Source organism: Grammomys surdaster, unplaced genomic scaffold (genome assembly GCF_004785775.1).
Source record: "Grammomys surdaster isolate TR1022 unplaced genomic scaffold, NIH_TR_1.0 66, whole genome shotgun sequence".
NCBI lineage: Eukaryota > Metazoa > Chordata > Mammalia > Rodentia > Muridae > Grammomys > Grammomys surdaster.
The window spans coordinates 18656501-18679710 of NW_021604568.1; the positions used below are offsets into that span (position 1 = coordinate 18656501).

The 23210-nt window shown below is 38.5% G+C and overlaps 1 protein-coding gene across 1 annotated transcript in view; it reads right to left on the reverse strand.

Moving 5' to 3' along the window:
* The window catches only part of Pdzd8 (PDZ domain containing 8), a 58913-nt gene that overhangs the window by 8333 nt on the left and 27370 nt on the right, over window positions 1-23210 (reverse strand). The window contains exons 3-4 of the mRNA XM_028775116.1: window positions 16133-16235; window positions 1331-1493 (exon numbers count right to left, since the gene is read on the reverse strand). Coding sequence (XP_028630949.1) covers window positions 1331-1493; window positions 16133-16235 — 266 coding nt within the window. The remainder of the gene's footprint in view (window positions 1-1330; window positions 1494-16132; window positions 16236-23210) is intronic.

Sequence of the window (23210 nt, forward strand, 5' to 3'; positions counted from 1 at the left end):
AGGGAAGGGAAGGGAAGGGAAGGGAAGGGAAGGGAAGGGAAGGGAAGGGAAGGGAAGGGAAGGGAAGGGAAGGGAAGGGAAGGGAAGGGAAGGGAAGGGAAGGGAAGGGAAGGGAAGGGAAGGGAAGCAAACTCTTAGAATTCATCCCAGTTTTTCTAAATCAGAATGACTTTTTGAACATTTTTGCAGGGTGACCATGGAATGAATGGTTCTGTGTATACCACAATCAGATTTCCACATGAAAATGCTAATTTAACTCCAGCTGCTTAACTAATCATTTTAATTATCTTAATGTTAAGATGGATTTGAATCAAAAGCAGAGTCTAACATAATGCGTGATAACTCCTTTTTAGGGGGACTGCTTTACCTTATTGTCTTAACTGTAAAAGAACACATACTATTCTGAAAAGATTAAGATTAATTATAGCCAGTTTTGGGCTGGAGAGATGGCTCAGTGGTTAAGAGCACTGACTGCTCTTCCAGAGGTCCTGAGTTCAAATCCCAGCAACCACATGATGGCTCACAACCATCTGTAATGAGATTCGATGCCCTCTTCTGATGTGTCTGAAGATAGCTACAGTGTACTCATAAGTAAAATAAATAAATCTTAAAAAAAAAAAATTATAGCCAGTTTTATGGCCCACATCAGGTGGGCCAGGTACTATGACATCTAAAAAGGGCTTGGATTATTTCTGTGCTGCTATGTACAGTTGAGTCTTGCTATTATGTATATATACTCAAGCAGATAACTCAGTTTTATTTTTATTACTTACAACAATCCAGCTGACAGGAAGGTATGCAGTATTTACCATAGAGATTTGGGTTGGATTCTGCATAACAGCATAATGGCAAAGCACAGGCCTTTCACATAATATGGAGCCTCAGAATAGGGTTAGGTGTATCCTCCCTCTCAGGCAAGGACTATTTGTCCCTCTCCTGTTCATCTCTAGAACTACAACATGATTAGAGCAGTGCTTACATTAGCACACTTAGGGCCAGGTGGTAATGGACATATAGGAAGGCACTATTATCTGGGTCTTAATTTTGTATTTAATAATACAGAGAGGAGAAGGTGGGAAGGGAAAGGAAATTAGAAAATTCTAGTGAAGTGGTTTAAAGATTAGATATGTTTAAAGATCAGGACTAATCTGGTCCTTGTTTTTTACAAGCATGCTAAGACCTCTTTTACAATTTTCTTTATAATCAAGATTTTTGGTTATAAAACTAACAAATGCTTATTCAGAAACAGGGAGAAGAGAGAAAAAAACCTCTCCAACCAATTTTGTAGTTTTTCTGTACACATAAGTTATACTACCCAGTGTGTAATTACCTCCAATAGCAATGAGCCGATCTCCCCGTTGAAGATCTGCAATCGCAGCAGGTGAGTTTGGGGCCACGGTTTCGATGATGACATGCCCAGCATACCCATCAGTTGACTGAACAAGACGAAGTGTAAGTCCAACACTTTGTAAATTCCCTTTTATTAATTCAACCTTTGATAAAGGATTAAAAAGAAAGAAAACATTGAGATAACAGTAATATACATGAGAACATCACAGTCAGTCCTGACTTTTAAATCATTGTGACCATAATTACAGATAAATGAGAGATGAAGTCAATACTAACAATATACTTTCAGATTATGATGACTTAATGTAGGCATAAAAAACAACAAAAAGTATGAGCATACTCCCATGTACAGCCTCACACCCGTGTGCATGCAGGCAACACTAACTGGACCATGTGTGTTGTTTCTTACAAGGAAGAGGAAGAGGAGATAACGACGGAGTAAGGAGAGGATCGTGTTCTGGGGCAGTCTGGCTGAGGAGCTGTGGGCTCCTGGGTGGGGGAAGAGAGAGCTATTTTTCTCTGGGTGTGTTGTCACCATCGGTAGTCTGTCTGCCCATGCTCCAGGGGATAGTCCCATACCCACACATTTATGTAGACACTAATTGGACTCAGTGAGTTATTAAAGATTAGGAAAGATGACATGAAATTGAGAGAGAGGATGTGTTGGGGAGGGTCTGGGAAAATTGGAGGAGGGAGTTTGGGAGAGAATGTGATCAAAATACATGATACACAAGTATAAAATTCTCAAAGAATAAAAGTCTATCAAAAAAGAAGAGAAGATGAAGATGTGAGAGGTAAGGGAGTACGAAGGTCCTGGGGGAAGTGGGAAGAGGGTCAAAATATACATATCAAATATAAAAATATATACATACATGTGTGAAATTGCCAAACAATAAAACAAAAATATCTAAGAACATTAAAAAGTGTATTCAATATGGTTTTTAAAGGGATCACACCTATAGTAGAAATTCTGGAATTAAAGAAACAAAATAAAAAGAAATAAAAAGAAAACCATTCCTAATCATACTATCTAGAACTACTGTTAGAATTTGTATTTGCTTATACTTTAATATAAAATTAAAAATTGAGGGGAGCTGGAAAGATGGCTCAGTGGTTATGAGCACTAACTGCTCTTCCAGAGGTCTTGAGTTCAATTCCCAACCACCACGTGGTGGCTCACAACCATCCGTAATGGGATCCGATGCCCTTTTTTGGTCCGTCTGAAAACAGCTAAACAGTATGTATTCACATACATAAAAAATAAAATCTTAAAAAAATTAAGAATTGAGTCAGAATTTGTATTTGTTTATAGTTTAATATAAAATTGAGACTTGTATCAAAGTTGAGACATGGTAAACATAATCATATATTGTGAATGGATTCTTGATTGTTGCTTTTCTCAAATTCAGTAGGAAAAATCTGTCATTAGATGGGCTTTGGAACTTTATTTTATGTATATAAATACACTGTAATTGTCTTCAGACACACCAGAAGAGGGCACTGGATCCCATTACAGATAGTTGTGAGCCATAATGTGGTTGCCGGGAATTGAACACAGGACCTCTAAAAGAGTGGTCAGTGCTCTTAACCAATGAGCCATCTCTCTAGCCCCTGAAACTATTTTTTATGGTATTAAAATTGGACTTCTTTCAAGCAATATTGCATCAAAAATATTAAGGAGGCTGAAGAGTTGACTTCATGGTTAAGAGCACTGGCTACTTTTTCCAGAGGACCAGGGTTTGACTCCTAGCACCCATATGTGGCTCACAACTGTCTGTAGCTAGTTCCAGGAGACCTAATGTCTCCTTTTGGCCTCTGCAGACAATGTAGAAATGTTGTACACAGACCTATGTGCAGGCAAAAGCACCTATACACATTAAATAAAATCTTTAAAGATATTTAAAGCTGGGCATGTCCCATGCAGACGCAGGGGCTGACCTCAAACTCACAGAGTTCCGCCTCCAGTGCTGGGACTAAACGTATATGCTGTCACATTTGGCTTGCAGGATTTACTTATAAAGAGAATATATTAGTTCATGTTCGTTACAATCAAAAAATGTCTGGAGCAGAATTTTTGTGAAGAAAAGGGGTTTACTTAGATGTTTTCAGGGTTCACTGGTATGGCACAGGTCAGCCCTCCAGAGGATCTCATAGTAAGTAGCCTTGCTTACTTACTATAGAGGTAATTGTATAAGAGAAAGCACACAGTATTGCAGAAAGCCAGAGGGACTCAGCTGGGCTCCTTCATAATGCTCTTTAGAGAGCTCCAGGAGTCCTGTGAGACCTACTTTAACTTTTCTGAGAATAGCTCTGTGACCCAAGGACTTCCCTCAAGGCTTCACTGGCTTAAAGGTTTTATCATATATATTGCCAAAATGGAACAAGTTTCTAACACATTAACTTTCAGGAGAAACAAACCATATCTAAGTCACAGAGAAGAGACCACTATCTTAGCACGCTGGGTTGTTGTCATGATTAAATAAAACTGGGCATAAATGTCAAACACAAATCAGACACCTCCATAATCTTTTCTCAGGAAGACTTTCTTTTGGATGAAAAACAAGGCCTCTCAAAACAACACTAGCTTGGCCATCAGATAACTTAGTTTCTAAAGTAACTGAATGGTAAATTAGGACTGTATCTTTCAGTTACAGTGACAACAAAGGCATATAAATATACTGAAAACAAAAATTTCATTATACAAATACAAATGACCTAAGAGATCTAAGGAATAAAAAAATGGTCTTCTGCTTAGATTCAAAAGGCTGTTAAAATAATTCCATCTGAATAATCAATACACTTAAGTTTTCTTCTTTTTAAATTTGATTAAAGCCTTTGTTAATGCTTTGATCTAAAACAAATTTAAATTTTATACACCATTCTAGTGAAATAAAAAGGTAAGACAAGTAGGCAAAGGCTGGAGTTGTTATGGAAACAATGGCACAGAATACTCACGTCCTTTTAAATTCTTGTCAAAGAAAAACAGCTCTTAATCAGAGTCACCAAATTAACCTCCACCTTTACATAGTAACAATATACTTCTGCAAAGTGATTCATATATTACAAATTCTGTGGGGGAGCCTTAGGGAAAGATACTTTTAAATATACTTTTCTAAAAATAACTTCCTATCTTGAAATAATTTCAGTAATAACAGAAGAGTTACAGTTTTTTCCTACTTATCCTGAGCCATATTTCCTGACTAGAGTTTCAGCACATTTACTTTTCTCTTGCGTATCTTTTCCTGAATCATCTGAAAATAAGGCAGAGACATGATTTCCCTTTTCATTAGCTACCTAAGTATTCCGTAACAAGGACATTCTCTCAAATAAACCACCCTCCTTATTATATATAGTAAACCTGCTTATCTGCTTATGTTAGAGTAACCACTTGGCTTTCTTAGCTGCTTCTTTTTTTTTGAGAGGGTTTCTCTGTGTAGCCCTAGATTGTCTTGGAACTCACTTTGTAGACCAAGCTATCCTTGAACTCAGACATCCACCTGGCTCTGCGTACTGAGTGCTGGGATTAAAGGTATGCACTACCATGCCCTTCTTGGCTTTCTCATCTTTAAAATTAGTTTTCAAAATTGAGTCTCATGTTTAAAATTTTATTTTATGAACATTTTGCCTGCATATATGTATGTGAGCAATCTATATAGCTATTGTCCTCAGAAAGCAAAACAGGGTGTCTGATATACATAACTGGAAATGGAGTTACAGATAGTTTTAAACCATACTATAGCTATCAGGTGCTGGGAACTGAACCCAGGCTCTCTCCAAGAATAGCAAGTGCTCTTAACCACTGAGCCATCTCTCCAGCCCTAGCTCCTTACCTCAAAAACAGACAAAAGCACCACTTTCTCTTGTGGCCCAAGAAATTATTCCACTTGTCCTCCTTACCTTGTTATAGGAAGAATTTGAAGGCATGGGCCAAGGAACTAAGGAAGATGTGTATTCCATAACCCCAGCCTTTGCCTACTCTTCTTATCTTTTTATTTCACTAGAGTGGGTGTATAAAATTTAAATTTGCTTCAGATCAAAGCATTAATAAAGCCTTTAATAAAATTTAAAAAGAAAACTTCATGTATTGATTATTCAGATGGAGTTATTTTAACAGCCTTTTGATCTAAGCAGACCATTGTTTATTTCTCTAGATGATGAAGTAAAGTGTTCACCATCACACAACTAGAGTGGTAGAATGGGGACTTGAACCCAGACACACTGGATACCATCAGTGGAGATGATATAACAGTGTGAAATGACATCCTCTGAAGATGCTGCATCTATATTACACAGCCCACAGAGTAGTACTTGTCTGACTAACCTAACTATGGAGATGAAACGTTGCAGTCTATAACCAAAAATCTACGGATGTTACAAGTCCCTTTCAGCCAACTGTCCTAATTTCTATATCTGCCCTAATAGTCTCCTGACTATGACATACATTTAAAACTTCTCAGAATGTTTAAGTTTAGTAGAGCTCTAGCCTCAACTAACCGAAAAGCCAAGTATACTATAACATCTAAAACCTACAGAGGAAATTTCCCCAATTTATTGTGGCCTACTTGCCTGATGTTTCCTACCAATGTAAATGATATCTATGCTAATTTATGACTTTCCCTTTTTTGTTTTGTAACTATAAAAGTTTGCGTAACCACTTCCAAGATAGAAAATAGTCACAGTAACCTGAACTCATGTTTCCTGGTCATGGCCATTCATACTGGATCCAGAATAACCTGAAGCAGAATTGTTAAAATAAGAGCAAAACAGAATACCAGCTGTGAGACACTCAATCTGGGTTTGTAGAATGCCTCTGATACCTGGTAATTTATCTTATCTTTTTTGTACCTTGTCTTCTACACACACACACACACACACATATAATGAAGATGATGATATGCCTATTCTTATGGGGCTAATAAGAATTATATGGTTAATTATATAAGGACTTCAAACTCGGCAGCCACCCACATACCTTGTGAGTGCTGATTACCTTTGACTGAGTACATGTGGGCAGTGAGGTGGATTCCACCTACTGCACAAGGCCTGGCAGTACCTTCAACACATTCATGAATTGTCTGTATTCAGCATCTGTGTATGACTGAGAAAGTGAGTTCTCTGGTGAAGGACAATTCTATGAGAAGCTATTACTATGCTTTGAAAAAGTTAGTTTCTGAAAAAGCGTGGGTTAAGCTAGTCAGTTTTTCTTGGCTCATAATGAAATAAAATAAAATGTCTTAAGAAATAGAACCTTCTATTAGATTCAGTGTATCTGGTTTTATGTTGAGGCTTTTGATCCCCTTGGACTTGAGCTTTGTGCAAGGTGACAAATATAGATCTATTTTCATTTTTCTACATACAGACAGCCAGTTAGACCAGTGCCATTTATTGAAGATCTTTTCTTTTTTCCATTGTATATTTTTGGCCTCTTTGTCAAAGATCAAGTGTCTATAAGTGTGTGGTTTTATTTCTGGGTCTTCAATTCTATTCCATTAATCAATGTGTCTGTCTCTGTAGTAATACCATGAAGTTTTTAATCACTATTGCTCTGTAGTAAAGCTTGAAGCCAGGAATGGTGATTCCCCAGCCGTCCTTTTAACGTTAAGAATTGTTTCCGCTATTCTGGGTTTTTTGCCTTTCCAGATGAATTTGAGAATTGCTCTTTCCATGTCTTTGAAGAATTGTGTGGGATTTTGATGGGGATTGCATTGTATCTGTAGATTGCCTTTGGTACAATGGTCATCAACATAGAACCAGATACACTGAATCTAATAGAAGAAAAAGTGGGAAAGAACCTTGAACTCATTGGCATAGGAGGAAATTTCCTAAACAGAACTCCAATGGCTTATGCTCTAAGATCATGAATTGATAAATGGGACCTCATGAAACCAAAAAGCTTCTGTAAGGCAAAGGACATAGTCAATAAGACAAATCAGTAACCTACAGATTGGGAAAAAATCTTCACTAACCCCACATCCGATAGAGGGCTAATATCCAAAATATATAAAGAACTCAAGAAGCTAACCACCAAAAGACCAAACAACCCAATCAAAAGATGGGGTATAGAACTAAACCAAGAATTCACAACAGAAGAATCTCGAATGGCTGAGAAGCACCTAAAGAAATGTTTAAAGTCCTTAGTGATCAGGGAAATGCAAATCAAAATGACCCTGAGATTCCACCTTACATCAATCAGAATGGCTAAGATCAAAACCTCAGGTGACAACACATGTTGGCGAGGATATTGAGAAAAAGGAACACTCCTCTATTGCTAGTAGAATTGCAAACTGGTACAACCACTCTGGAAATCAATCTGGAGGTTCCTCAGAAAAATGGAAATAGAACTTACCTGAAGACTCAGTAATACCACTCTTGGGAATATACCCAAAAGATGCCCCACCATGCCACAGGGGCACAAATTCCACTCTGTTCATAGAGGCCTTATTTGTGATACCAAGAAGCTGGAAACAACCATGTCCCACAACAGAAGAATGGATACAGAAAATGTGGTTCATTTACAAAATGGAATACTACACAGCTATTAAGAACGAGGAAACCATGAGTTTTGAAGGCAAACGGATGGAACTAGAAAATATCATCCTGAGTGAGGTAACTCAGACCCAAAAGGACATGCATGGTATGTACTCACTAATAAGTAGTTATTAGGCACCCTCCCCCCAAAAAAAGGAGGAGGAAGAAGAGGAGGAAGAGGAAGTAGAGGAAGAAGAGGAGGGAAAGTACAGAATACCCAAGATATAGTCCACAGAACTAAAAATGGTCAATAAGCTGAAGGGCCCAAGTGAGGAAGCCTCAGTTCCACTTGAGAGGGAGAAGAAAGCAATCACAAGTGGGAGGGAAGGAGGGAGCTGGGAGGGAAAGTGGACCAGGAGGTGGGGAAGAGGTGAACCTGATCTGGTATTGGGTGAAGAAAAAGGTCTGAAGCCTTGAGGTTGAGGGCCAGAAGAAAAAATGGAAACAGACAACCTCTGGAGGTAGGAGATAGGGAGAACCCTACAAAGTGCACCAGAGACTTCGGAGGTGAGAAACTCTCAGGACTCAAAGGAAAGGACCTTAGATGAAATGCCCGACAGTAGGGAGAGGGAACTTATAGAGCCCACCTCCAGCAGGAAGACAGGGCATCAAATGAGGGAGGGAGTTGCTATCCCAGTCAAAACTCTGGCCCATAATTGTTCCTGTCTGAAAGAACTACAGGGATGGAAATGGAGAGGAGCCTGGGAAAAAGAAGGTCCAGCAACAGGCCCAAAGTGGGATCCAGCTCAAGGGAGATTCTAAGTCCTGACACTATTACTGAGGATATGGAGCATTCACAAAAAGGGACCTATCATGACTGCCCTCTGAAAGACCCAACAAGCAGCTGAAAGAGTCAGATGCAGATATTTACATCCAACCAATGGACAGAAGCTGCTGACTCCTGTGGTTGAATTAGGGAAAGACCAAAAGAAGCTGAGCAGGAGGGCAACCCTGTAGGATGACCAGTAGTCTCAATTAATCTGGAGCCCCGAGATCTCTCAAACACTGGACCACCAAAAAGGCAGCATACACCAGCTGATATGAGGCCCCCAACATATACAGCAGAGAACTGCCGGGTCTGTGTTCAATCACAGACGATGCACCTAACCCTCAAGAGACTGGAGGCCCCAGGGAGTTTAGAGGTCAGGTGGGGTGGGGGGTGAGGACATTCTTGTGGAGACAAGGGCACAGGGAGGATGTATGGGATGTGGAACAGTCAGAGGGTAGACGGGGATTGGGGGGTAGAATAAAATCTGGAGTGTAAATAAATAAATAAATAAATATTAAAAAAAAAAAGAAAGAAAGAAATAGAACCTAAAGTAATGCTTATGTTTTATGGCTAATGCCCCTTAATTTTCTCTCAGCAGCTCTTTTTTTCATGTGTTTGTATGTACATGTTTGTATATGTGCAAGCCAGAGGTCACGTGGGTGTCTTCTGTTGTTCTTCACCTTCACCTTACTTTCTGAGACAGGTTTTCTCACTGAACTTGGATCTCATCATTTGTTCAAAGATAAGATGCAAGTGAGCTCTAGGGGTTAGTCTGTCAACCCTGCTCCTCGACAACTTGCTATTGTGGTTACAGATTTCTACCACTACCGTTGGGTTTTACATACTCAGTTTTTCTTGCTTACGTGGCAAGCACTCCATTTTCCAAGCCCCTTCAACAGCCCTTCAAACAAACAAACAAACTAGCGTTGAGAATGCAGATCACTGTTAGAACACTTGTTTATTAGCATATGCAAGGTTCTCAGTTCAATCCGTAGCACTGCCAAAAATACAAGATGGATTTTAATTTTTATCATTGTATTATGAAATCACAATTTCTCCCATCTTATTTGAAACCTAAAAGAAGGCATAAAGTACAAATAAACAGTTCAATTTAAAAGTTCACTGAAAGCTGAAATAATAGGACTGAACATGTTAAAACAAAATAAACAGCAAATCAAAAGAAAACCTTATCTCTGGACTGACCTTTGTCGGTCACTATCAGTTCACACCTAAGTTGTCCAGAATATCTGCTTTTCCTTCTGCCTCCTCAAAACTGTCCCCTCTAGCGTCCTTTCTCTAAAACGCTTCCATTCCCAGAGCTATCCAAAGCAATGCTGATTCCATTTCTCATTTCCATTATCACCAACCTCATTTAGATGTTCATTCCCCTCTATGTCAAGTTTTTCCTTTTCTAGATCACATTCTTGACTCTACTACTCAGATTCAATGAACGTATTATTGATGACCTACTTTATGCCAAGTGCTAAGTCAGACATTCATAGATGCAGAAGCCCTGACATCTCATCAGATTGTGAGCAGTATCAGTTTGATTTACAGAATAATCAAGTACTTATAGATGAGATGGATTTAGACCTTGACATAGTCATGCTGCCAAAAAGGCCTGGCTAAGATTCAAGTGCCACTCTTTCAAGTGCTCTGAAAGAGAGAGCTGGGCTGTGGTAGTGCACAGCTTTGACCCTGTTTGAGGCTAGCCTGGTCTATAGAGTGAGTTCCTGAGCAGCCAGGGCTAAAGAGAGAAACCCTATCTCGAAAAACAACAACAACAACAACAACAACAAAACAGAGAGGTTCTGATTAAAATAGTTTTATTCTAAAAGCCTCCATAGTTTCTACTGTCTTGAAAGTAATAGATATATTTCTTAGATTCTGTGTAAAGCTTTTATTCTTGTTTTGAATAATTTTCCTACATTACTATATTCTTTTAGTGAACTTGGACAGCTCACTCAGTATACTCAGATACTCTCTGTGGGGTCTTACATTATATTATGTCTTCCACTCCGAATTGCTCTCTGTGCTCTCTCACCCTAAGGATACTGTGAAGCTTCTTCCATTTGTCACTTTTTTTAACATATTATTTTCTAGCTTTCCCCAAAGAATGCTACTTTCCTTTATCAGAAGCTGACAGTACTTTTGCTCTGAAACTCTGACATGTTCAGAGCTACTAACAGCAATACAGAATGCACATAGAAATGCTAACCTCTTTCTCTTGACAAGAAAATCATAGCACAGATCACACCTCATATTGTTTCTTAGTGTCCTAGACTCCTCATTCTTAGACTACTTTGATTTAAAGTAAACAATATTTTAACATAAATTCTTACTCGTCCCCAGAATTTCACAACAATATCAGAGTATAAAACTGAGATAATCTTATCCTCTATTTTTAACTAAGATGAACTTTTAAGAGTGGAAATGTTATATAGAATTTACTATTAAAGCTGAAACACATTTGCTTTATTTAAGAAACCAATTATAAAATATAATATATGGTTAAAATTTCATTGAGTCCCTACTGTATTCTCAAATGTTATCAAGCTGAACTAAACCAAAGTTTTCATAAAAGACTGACATTTTCAAAAAAGCTTTATTTGCTTTAATCTTTCTCTTCCTTTTGATAAGATTAAGACTGCAAATGGCAAATGGTTAAATAGGCACACCAAATTCGACCTGCTTGGCATGTGGCCTTAAGTAAACACACCAAAATGCCAACTCCTAGGCACCTGGCCTATGTATTTAGAACTCAAATGTTCTACTTAGAATTACAGTTTTTCAGAAAGCCCTTTTATAAATCATTTGTACAGACTGTCAGTAATATGTAGAGAAATCTGGAAATGTAGATTTATATTCACTACTACCCAACAATGCTTCTAAAATTGTCCAAGACTAAAAACAAAATGAAAATAGTTCAATTTTAAGTCTTATCAAATCATTTATTTCAGCTATGCTGAACTACACTCATGAGGCATTCTTTTGGTGTTTTTACTCTTGACAGAAAGAAAATACATCACTGGGTACTACAATTGTAAATTAAGATTCTCACACTGAAAAATCAGCTCTTTACAGAAGCAATATTAATTAATAAATCTCATTTGGTAGACTTCCTCATCCTAAATATTTTTATTTCCTTAAAGGAGTTGGGATACATTCAGGGAAAGAGAAAAGAAATCAAAGCATAACTAAAAGTTATGCTGAAAACCATGGCAGTCTGGAAGAAAAATTGGTAAGGTACTTGGAGATTGATGTCTAGACAGTTAGACTTGGTCTTACCAACATACATACTAAATATACAGAACCAAACCTATCAAGGTACTTATAACAAAAGATTCTGCTGGAGACAACACAGATCAAGTTATACAATTATGCAAATATAACTAATACTTCAGCTGTGACACATACTTAACACATAAGCCTGTGCCAGTTAGGAAAGGTTTCCCAACAAGGAAAGTGAAAATTCTTAAATATCTGAAAGCAAAAGCAAATGGAAGTAACCTGTTGGTAAGAGAAAAACTGAATTCCAAACAGAATAAAACTCAGATACCAGCAAAAGTAAGAGGTCACTATCAACCTTAGACTGAAGGACGGACAGAAGTGGTTATTGGGGCTGAACATCAAATGGAAACTGGAATGGTGGCTTGTCCTGTGAGAAGAGTAGGCCAAGAAAGATAAACCAGCTGCCAGGAGGAAGAATATCCTGGTTTCTGCTGTCTACTCTCATTTCCCAAGAGTGCTTCACATCCATCAACTACAGTTGAAAGCTACTGAGAACTTGAAATAACAGGGGACTCTCCAGGAATGGAATAGGAAAGAAGTTCATGAATATAACTGGACAGGGGCAAATAAGCTAAGATATGGCACAAGCAGAACTCTGGAAAATATAGATGTATGTGGGAAAACAAGCTGAGTTAGCACATGCCAGTTTTCAAAAAAGAACCTTAGGACAATTTAGGAAGGATATACAATCATCAGAGAGGTATAGTACAGAATAAGGCCAGTAAGAAGTATTGAATGCTAGCATGACTAAAGCTGAGAACGGGAGGGAATATGAAGGGACCAGGCTTATCAGGTCCCTTTCCTGGCCATATCAGCCTGTCCTTATCTATGGGGCAGTAAGGAATCACTCAGGGATTTAATCAAGCAACAGAGTATGATAATTTTTGTCAATCAGACCTTAGATATCACTAGCCTCCTCTTTCCTTCAAGAACATTCAGCCACTGAGTCACAAAATAGTCTAAGAAACTTATTAATACTTGTGTAGCTGGCAGCAATAGACTTCCCTTCTCAGTGCCACAGACTGAGTTTCCTACCTAGTAGGATTTACCAGTTACCTCACCATCTTGTCAGTTGGTAACACTAATATTTCCCTATCCATTCTATGGTTATTTCATCGGGGGAGAGCTGTGGCTAGAGAGGGAACTGCAGAAAGCAGCATCAAGATCAGCAACAAAAAAGTCAGTGGCAGACCATAGGAACCATTTCCCCATGTGGGCTACATGCAAGAAACAGAGTAAACAAAAAACCACCCTAGGACTGACAAATGCTAGAGAAGACAGTGGTGAGTAATGTACAAAGGGCCCTGAGACTGCTGGCCCAGTGCTTTGAGTATATGCTGTTTCCAGCTCATTAGCACACACTCACTTCAGGAGTGTCTTTGCTACTATCTCTATTTCTATTAACTTAAAAAAAAAAAGCTATCAAACAAGTTTGTTTTCTTGTGAATTAGCCATCTAAAAGCCATTCACTTCTATTCTCCAGTTGGCAAAGTGCTTACAGTGAAAACATGGGAGAATGTGAATTTGACACCCATTGCCCACATTAAAAAACAAAAAACAACAACAAAAACTCCACCACACCTAGGCGTGGTGGCATATACTTTGTAATTCCAGTGCTGGAAACAGAGAGAAGATCTCTGGAGCTCAATCCTCATTGGCCAATGGGTTAGTTTAGCCTACTCAGTGAGTTCCAGGCCAGTGAGAGATCTCATCTGAACAAACAGAAGGGCTTTTTTTTTTTTTTTCTGGAATAATAACAGAGGTTTTTTCAGCCCTGGAATAGTAATAGAAGTGGCCTTTAGCCTCCACAAGCATATGCACGTGTGTACATACGTGCACATGCACGCGCGCACACACACACATACACACACAAACACACGAATTTCTTGTACTATGATTCAATTCTGCCTTCCTAGATTAAATTCACAAAATTTCAGTTTGTTGGTTGTCCACACTGTTGTTGACATTTTAAACACCTGGTAAAATTATTCTTTCTTGACAACTGCCTATGACATATGCTAGGATCTAAAACAATAATTCAAAATTAAAGGTCTTACTAACCTTTGCTATAAAATATTAAATATGTCTAATCTCATAACTTTGAAGATAAAATAAAGAAAACTGAAAATGCCAGCAGCAATGGCAAGTTATGAGTAACTCAAAGTGAAGCCAAAATTTAACCAGATAAAACAATAATCTTTCTCATAGAGTTATTCATTTTGGCACAAACTCTAAAACTGGTTATTTCATTCCTTGGAGATGCTACCTCAAATTGATTGAAAATGTAACCTTAAAGTTGGTATAGGAATAACAACCAGGAAGAAAGAAAGAGAAGGGGGGGGAGGGAGAGAGGAAGGGATGGAGAGAGAGAAAGAGAGAGAGAGAGAGAGAGAGAGAGAGAGAGAGAGAGCGCACTCTATCTGCCTACCTTCTTTGGCCTAGAGAAATAGCTAATTGGATAACTATACAGGCATAACAAATTGAGTTTAGGGTCGCAGCTTCCACATAAATGCTGTGCATAGCTGGCTGGGAGTGGTAACACACACCTTTAATGCCAGCCACTTGGGAGGTGGAGACAGGCAGATCTCTGAGTTCAAGCCAGCCTGATCTATATTAATGGGTTCCGGGCTAGCCAGGGCAATACAGTGAAACTGTCTGAAGAAAAAAAGCAACTTAAATGAATGGTGGGCATATCAATGCTAACCTCTAACCCCAGTGGCAGGGGTGAGAGTTGGGGTAGGATGGGACCCAGAGAGTCAAGTCCTTTAGAGTCCCTGGCCTACCAGCATAACCAAAACAGGAACTCTAAGTTCAATGAGATTCCCTGTCTCAAAACATAAGGGGGTGGGTGCCAGACAAAGGCACCTCATATTAACACACACACAGAGACACAGGGAGGAATTCTTAAACCTCTCTTCCGTCACATTTACAATCTTCGACAATTCTTGTCCCTTGCTTATAGCCAAATTCTGTGAGTCAGCCATTCTCCTCTGTCAGTTTAACTTCATTTCTATTTCCCACTCAGGTCAAAATTACTCCATTTCTTCCAAGAAAATCCTATGCTGCCTGTTTTAAATTTAAGGATGCGTCCAATAGTCAGTAAGGTCTAAGAGCATCATTTTCACAACTTTCGTTTTGCTTTTTTTTTTTTTGAAAATTATTTTTTAAAGATTTATTTATTCATTTAATGTATATGAGTACACTGTTGCTGTCTTCAGACACACCAGAAGAGGGCATCAGATCCCATTACAGATGGTTGTGAGCCACCATGTGGTTGCTGGGGATCGAACTCAGATCCTCTGGAAGAGCAGTCAGTGCTCTTAACCACTGAGCCATCTCTCCAGCCCCCTCATTTTGCTTTCTTCAGAGTAGTAGCTGTCAAGCTCCAGGGATAGCTATCCTCACTTTTCAGGCTTACTGACAGCTTCTTCTCCTTCATCTCAGTCTTCTACCATACCACACTTCTAGTTGACACTAGTCCCACAGGAACAGTAGCCTTCTATCTTGAACTGTTTCTCCAGCATCAGAATCTGTGCCCAGCAAAACGCTTGATAACTCTTGATAAAAATCCTGCTGAGTAAACAAACATGTGGACCCACAAGGATCTGAAGCACTCAGGAAAATTATGCCTTCTAGGGGCTGGGATGACAGCTCAGTCAGTAAAGGGTTTGCCTTTTCAGCATGAGGAATCTAAGTCAGACTTCCCAGAATCCATGTTTATTTTTGTTTGTTGGTTTGTTTGTGTTTTAAAGTCAAGCATGGTATCACCAGAAAGGAGAAAAGACAGGTGGATTTCTGGGCTGGCTGACCAGCCAATCTAACCTACTTGGTGAGCTCCAGGCCAGTGAGAGACTATCTGGGGGGAAAAAAAAAGACATCTAAGAAATTACACAGAGCTCTGGCTTTTTACATGTGGGCTCACACATGTGCACCTGCACACATGCACAAATTATAACTTCTGATTCCTTAACTGAAACAATGTTGACATTTTGAAAAGAAAGCAGAACAGACTGCTTCTTAGGCAGTCTGTTCATTACCAGTTCCAGGTGGTCTATTTTACTACTGATGCTGCTCTGTTAGCAAAAAAAGATGACTGTTCACTTACGACCATCAATAAACCTAGAAATACAGAAATACTAATAAAGGCATACCTATACAATAAATCTTACATAAATATAAAACTGTGCATTTTACCGTCTTAATAGAGCTCCTTTGTTTTTCTTCCCAAACACCACTGCTCAGCTCAAGTGTACAATGAACATTTGTTTCTCTGTCATAGGATCCAAAAATGAATAACCTGCAGAAAAAAGACAGAACAGAAAGGGTACTATACCAATTATATGCAATAAATATTTCCCTCTGATAATTATAAGGAGAAATAAACACATTATATTTAATAGCAATAACAAAAAAGAAACATTTGTTACACCCTCTAGTGGAAAAGCCAAGTAAGGCTCAAGTTAGAGGTTTCCTGGCAGCCAGTTTTCATAGCTCAGTTAAATATGCTCATGAGGTAAAACAATTGGCCAAATTATCTCTATACAGTAAGAATCAAGAAGGAGATTTTCAAAATACTGTTGGATTTAAAACAAAAATGAGTTGCAGAGTGATGCATATAGATATATCATTTCTGTAAAATGTACTATGCAGAATAGAATACTGCCATCGAATATGACCACACATATTGACTTCACCACCTAATGTGAGCTTAGTTAAATTTTTACTTTCCTAATGTGTCTCCCTCTCTGGAAACTGTAGGAAAACAAAACAAAACAGCGTTACTTACTTTTCAGGAAGAATTATTTAAAATTAGAAGACAATATACATAAAATACTTATGACCACGGTGGTAAAACAAAAACAATAAATGTTCAATATTGCTAGGCAGTGGTGGCACACACCTTTAATCCCAGCACTTGGGAGGCAGAGGAAGGTGGATTTCTGAGTTCGAGGCCAGCCTGGTCTACAGAGTGAGTTCCAGAACGGCCAGGGCTACACAGAGAAACCCTGTCTCAAAAACAAGCAAACAAACAAACAAACAAAAAGTTCAATATTTGTTATTTCTTTCCTTTAAAAATGTGTATGAATGTTTTGCCTGTATTTCTGTTCATGTATCACGTGCATGTCTAGTGCCAATAGGGCATCAGATCCTCTGGAAGTATAGTTATAGATAGTTGTGTGTATTGGGAATCAAATCAAGGCCCTCTGGAAGAACGGCCAGTACTCATTGAGCCATCTCTCCTGACTGTCTTTCCTTATGTTGAAAACAACCATAACAGAATAAAAGAACCACTTAATCCATGCTTACTTAATATTCAGTTCTATAAAGGACACCAGGTCTAATTCTGAGATGATATAAAAATTCTTATTATTAAAGAAAAGAAAGGGTATTATCCATGTGTCTAACTTCTATATTGTCCATCCCCATAGTGAGACTGAAACCTGCCACTTTGTCTCTAGAATAAGCTAGATAATAGTTTTAGCATTTACCAGCATATTAGGTGTTACTTTATCACTATTCAAAGAGCACAAGTAGCAATGAAATGATAAAAGAGAAATGGAAAAATGCACCATGAAAATTTGAGAAAATTATGTCCTAAGTTTGGAGACACTGATCTCCAGATCATAGTCACATCTTATGAGTGGTAATCATAAACTGGTAACTATGATCCTCATCATTTATGAGGGTAGAGAAAGAAAGCTCCTAAATCTAAATATTAAAGAATGTTTAAAAAGACTTTAAACTTAGTGCCTAATAACCTATCACCAAAAATAAGACAGGTTAAACACATTAACAAAATCTATAACTTTAAAATGCTGTTTTTAGAATAGTATGAATTCTCATTCACTAAAGCGCTACTGCCCTCATCTGCTCAGAGACTGAACTGCCTCAGACTTCCCCAACAAGCAGAGAAAACTCTGTTATCAGCTGGAGACCTAGACTCCAGGCAAGTATGCTGAAGATCAGATCAGGAGTCAAAAACCAGAAAGCAGAGCTCTTAGAAAATCTTCTAGAAATCATTCTACATTTTTCATATGACTTCAAAATGTTTTAAAAATAACACAATGTATAACAAAAAAAATTGACTCAAAACAGTCATATTATTAAATGTGAGATATATGAAAAAACCCTACAAAACTCAAAATAAAAAAATTAAATCTTGTCCTAGACTAAATTATACCTTATTATGATTAAGTACCAAAAGAAAAATTACTTATAAAATTAGACCCACAAAAAGCTGGCCTCTAGCTCAGTGGTAGAGCACTTGTCTAACTGGTACAGGTCCTGAGATAGGTCCTAGCACAGAGATAAAACAAACAAAAACCCCAAAAGTATTAATTATTTTTGTATTTTAAAGGGTACCATCACATGAAACATTTCTCAGAATAAAAGAAAATACTTTCAAATGTATTTGATAAAAACCACGTATTTAGGAGGAAGAAAAAGTTACAATATAACAATAAAACATAAAATAACACAATTTTTAAATAGGTAAAAGTGGCTGGAGAGATGGATCAGGAATTAAGACCATTTACTGCTCTTGCAGAAGACCTGGGTTTCATTTCTTTTTTTTTTTTTTTTTTTTTTTTTTTGGTTTTTCGAGACAGGGTTTCTCTTGTAGCTCGGGCTGTCCTGGAACTCACTCTGTAGACCAGGCTGGCCTCGAACTCAGAAATCCCTCTGCCTCTGTCTCCCAAATGCTGGGATTAAAGGCGTGCGCAACCACCGCCCGGCCTGGGTTTCATTCCTAACACTCACTCAGAGGCTTAAAACTACTTGTCAACTCCAATTGCAAAGGATCAAGGCCTCTCTGACTTCAATGGGCACCACATGCACATGGTTGCACTTGTTACTAACCTGAGACTAATACAAACCCAAACCACTTCAAGCTCACTCACTAGACTGTCTATAATTTTTTACAAAGAACCTTTTAAGGGCTACGGAGAAATTGGAGTTTTCATGCATTACTATTAAGTCGTAAAATGGTATAGTCACTTTGGAGAATAGTTTGACAGTTGCTTAAAAAGTTACAATATAAAGTATGTCTTAGCAATTCTGCTCCAGAGGAGTATTATTTGACAACAAAATGAAGTACTTACTAGAACATTCTGCAATATGAGTGAAATATGAATGGTTGCTGAGTCAAAAGAGCCAGTTACAAATGAACACATAACTCCACTCACATTCAATTTTTAGAATAAGTAAATTTATAGACAAAAAGCAGAATCATTATAGGGGGCTACTGTTTTGAACTGAGTTCCTTTACTGGACCCCAAAAGAACAGACTATTAAACCAAAATGGAGTCACTCCTGTTGAATCCACATCATCCAGGCTAGATAGACAGACCATGGTAAGTTGCTTACTACACGAACACAGAGAATTTGAGTTTAGATTCCCATCACTCACATAAAAAGTCAGGGATGGAGGCATGTGCCTATATCACCCAGTGCTGGGGTGGGAGAAGGGAAGACAGACAGGTGGAGCCTTGGGGCTCACTGGCTCTAGGAGAACTGATGAGCTCCAGGTTAAATAAGTTGGAGTAATAGAGGAAGACACCCAGAATCTACCCTACCTCCCTGCCTTTACGCAATGTCACATAATCAATTTGAAACTTTAAGGAAGGAAATAAATGCCCCAAACAGATCAATCTATCCTGAAAAGAGATTTCAACCTATCTCTTATAATAAGACTTTAACCTTTACAGAAGAGTAACCTGGAGCTGGAGAAATGGTTCAGGGGTTAACAGTACTCGCTGCTCTTCCAGAGGACCCAAGTTCATTTTCCAGCACCCACATCAAGTAACTCCAGCTCCAGGGGCCCTATCACTCTCTTTGGGTCTCTATGAAGTACCAATTCTTTTGTCTCCTCTCCTCTCCTTCCCTCCTTCCTCTTTCCTCTCTCTCCCTCCTCCCTCCTTCACCTACAAACCTACATGCATACACACACTGAAAAAGAAACTTAAAAAGAATGTAACCTGATATTAACTCATCAGCTTTTTTTCAGTATTGTTGTTTGTTTCAATCTTACAAAACCCACTGTTCAGCTAATGTCAGGTGGACATGCTCATATAGAACGGGGTTAATGAATTTCAAATTAAACCTAAACGGATCTGTAACTACATTTGGCATACTTCTGTTTTCTGACAAGTGGTTACTTGGAGTTAGGAAAGAGTAAAACTAGAGGAGAATAAAGATGGACTGCATAAGGGCATGAGGTTATGGGAGAATGAACAAAAATATGCAGCTTCCAGGGGTGGGGGCGTGGGAGAACCTCTAGAAAGTCCGAGAGACCTGGGATGGGGGAGGCTCCCAGGACTCAATGTGGGTGGCCTTAGCTGAAATGCCCAACAGTTGGGAGATGGAACTTGAAGAGACCACCTCCAGTAGTCAGACGGGACCCAAAGTGGAGGGATGGGGACACCAATCCACCTACAAAACTTTCCATCCAAAATTGTTCCTGTCTAAAAGAAATGCAGGGACAAAAATGGAGCTGAGATTGAACGAATGGCCAACTAGAGATGGACCTGACTTGGGATCCATCCCATAGGTGGGCACTAATCCCTGACACTATTACTAATGCCATAGTGTGTGTACAGACAGGAGCCTAGCATGGCTGTCCTCAGAGTTCCAGAGCTGACTGAGACAGAACTGAAAGGGATGACAATCCCATTGGAAGACCAACAATATCAACTAACCTGGACCCCTGGGAGCTCCCAGGGATGAAGCCACCAACCAAAGAGCAGACATGAGCTGGTCCATGGCCCCTGGCACATATGTAGCAGAGGACTGACTTGTCTGGCCTCAGTGGAAGAGGATGGGCCTAATCCTATAGACTTGATGCCTCAAGAAGGGAGGTTGGGGGGGGGCTCTCAAGCGAAGGGGAGAAGAAGGGGGGGAAGAACTCTTCAAGGGGAGACTGGGAGGAGGAGCAACATTTGGGATGTAAATAAATAAAATAATTAATAATTTAAAAAAGCATACCAAGTGAAGTTATAATGATGGATGTAAAATATACTACGGGTCTGAACTGTATACTCTGAATGATAAATTGCATGTGATGTGGATTATATCCCAATAAAGATGTTTTAAAGAAAACAAATAATGGGTAATTATAACAATAAGCTTTTCTGAGACAAGATCATAAGATGTGTCAAGTATTGAAAAGATATGTTCCATTAGTATTGAGACAAGATAAATTTCAATAAAATATAAAATGATCTTTATCTGATGTAGAGAAAAGACTAATTTAAAAGTATAGAACTAAATAAATGTCAAATAAAAATCATTAAAATATTAAAAGACAGTACATAAGCATTTAACATTCATAAAAAAATTCAACCATAAGAGGTGCTGTTTTTTTTTTCCATTTAATAGTCTTGGAAGAGTCATAAACACAAAATAGAATTTTAACACTTAAACCAACACCTCTTGTAAATGGACTTTGAAATTCTATATGAGTAGACTTCCATGAGGAACTAAATAAACATTTTACCATAAATATATACATAATATTATTTGTGGTGGTTTGATAGTATTTGGCCCATGAGAAGTAGCACTACTAGGAGGTGTAGCCTTGTTATAGGAAGTGTGTATCTGTGAAGACAGGGCCTTGAGGTCTCATATATATGCTCAACTGTGATCAAGACCCTCCTCCTAGCTGCCTGCTGAAGACAAGTCTACTCCTGGGTACCTTTGGATTAAGACATAGAACTCTTGGCTCCTCCAGCACCATGTCTGCCTGCATGATGCCATGCTTCCCACCATGACGATAATGGACTCAACCTCTAAAACTGTAAGCCAGCCCCAATTTAAATGTTGTCTTTTGTAAGTGTTGCCTTTCTTGGTCATGGGGTCTCTTCATAGTAATGGAAACCCTAAGACACTATCCAAAGAATAAATTGTTTCTCCTTTCTCCTTTATATATTTTTGAAGATAAAATAGGCTCAAATTTATGTACACATTTACTTATTTTATAAAAAAAACTTGCAAAAAATGAAAAAAAGAAAGCACACATTTCTTTAAATTTTTATCTTAAAAACTGTTTCCTGTAATATGTGAAACAAAAACCAGGTAATACAGTTTTAAAAGACTTTACTCACATAATTAATAAAAAGCAAAATCAGGCAACTACTGGTTCTAGGAAGCTGACTAAGAGTGGCAGCATGGCTTGATTCTAATCTCCCCATAAACCACAAAATGCAACCAGGAAACAAAAGCAAACACATCAACAGCTACAGCAAAGCCAATGAGCACTTTAAGTGAGAGCGCTGAGACTCTAACACTGCAGTGGTTAAAACTAGGTACAAAGAATGTGAGAACATGCTTACAGACAAGGATAATCAAGCCTACATAATTAATCTTTAAAAATTACTAGGTTTTTTTGTTTGTTTGTTTTGTTTTTCAAGTCTATGGGTACTGTGATGGCTATTCTTGGTTGTTAACTTGACTACAAGTGGAATGAACTACAGTCCAGAAATGGATACAACACCTGTGATCCAAATCCTGAGACTGGAAAACACAGGCTTTTGACCTGGATCTTGGCATGGGATAACACATGCTTCTGATCCAGATCTTGAGGCAGAGTGGCCATGAAAAGCTTAGGCTCAGACTAGGTGGTACACACCTTTAATCCCAGGAGACTGAGACAAGCAAATTTCTAAATTCAAGGCTAGCCTGGGACATAACAAGTTCCAAATCCAGGCATGGTGGTACACACACCTTTAAACTGGGCCATACCTTCTGCTGGAGGTCTAGAATAGGACAACGGAAAAATGAAGGGTTCATTCTTCTTCACCTGATTGCACTTACCTGCCAGCACATCTGTTAGAACCTACCTTTTCAGGATTCCAGCTTATACAGAAGACCAGCTAAAACACCTAGCCTCATGGGACTGAGCAACTACTAGATTCTTGAACTTTCCATTCACAGGTGACCATTGTTGGGCTAGTTGGACTGTAGACTCTAAGTTATATATACCAATAATTTTTCTTAATATAAAGAGACATTGCATAAGTTCTGTGGCTCTAGAGAATCCTGACTAAAACAGGCACTATCCAACCTGACCCTAGTTCAGGACTATGGCTGAAGAAAAATAGTGGCACAGAGTAAGCAGAAGCAATCTGAAGTTTTAAGAATATACAAGGAGATAGTGCAAAAGCCAGCAGAGAGAACTGATAAACACAACATTTACAACATACCTTCAAGCTTGGGTAGTGCCAGAATTGCAAATGACTCTAGACTCTTTGTAGTATGTTTTTGTATTTATATAATA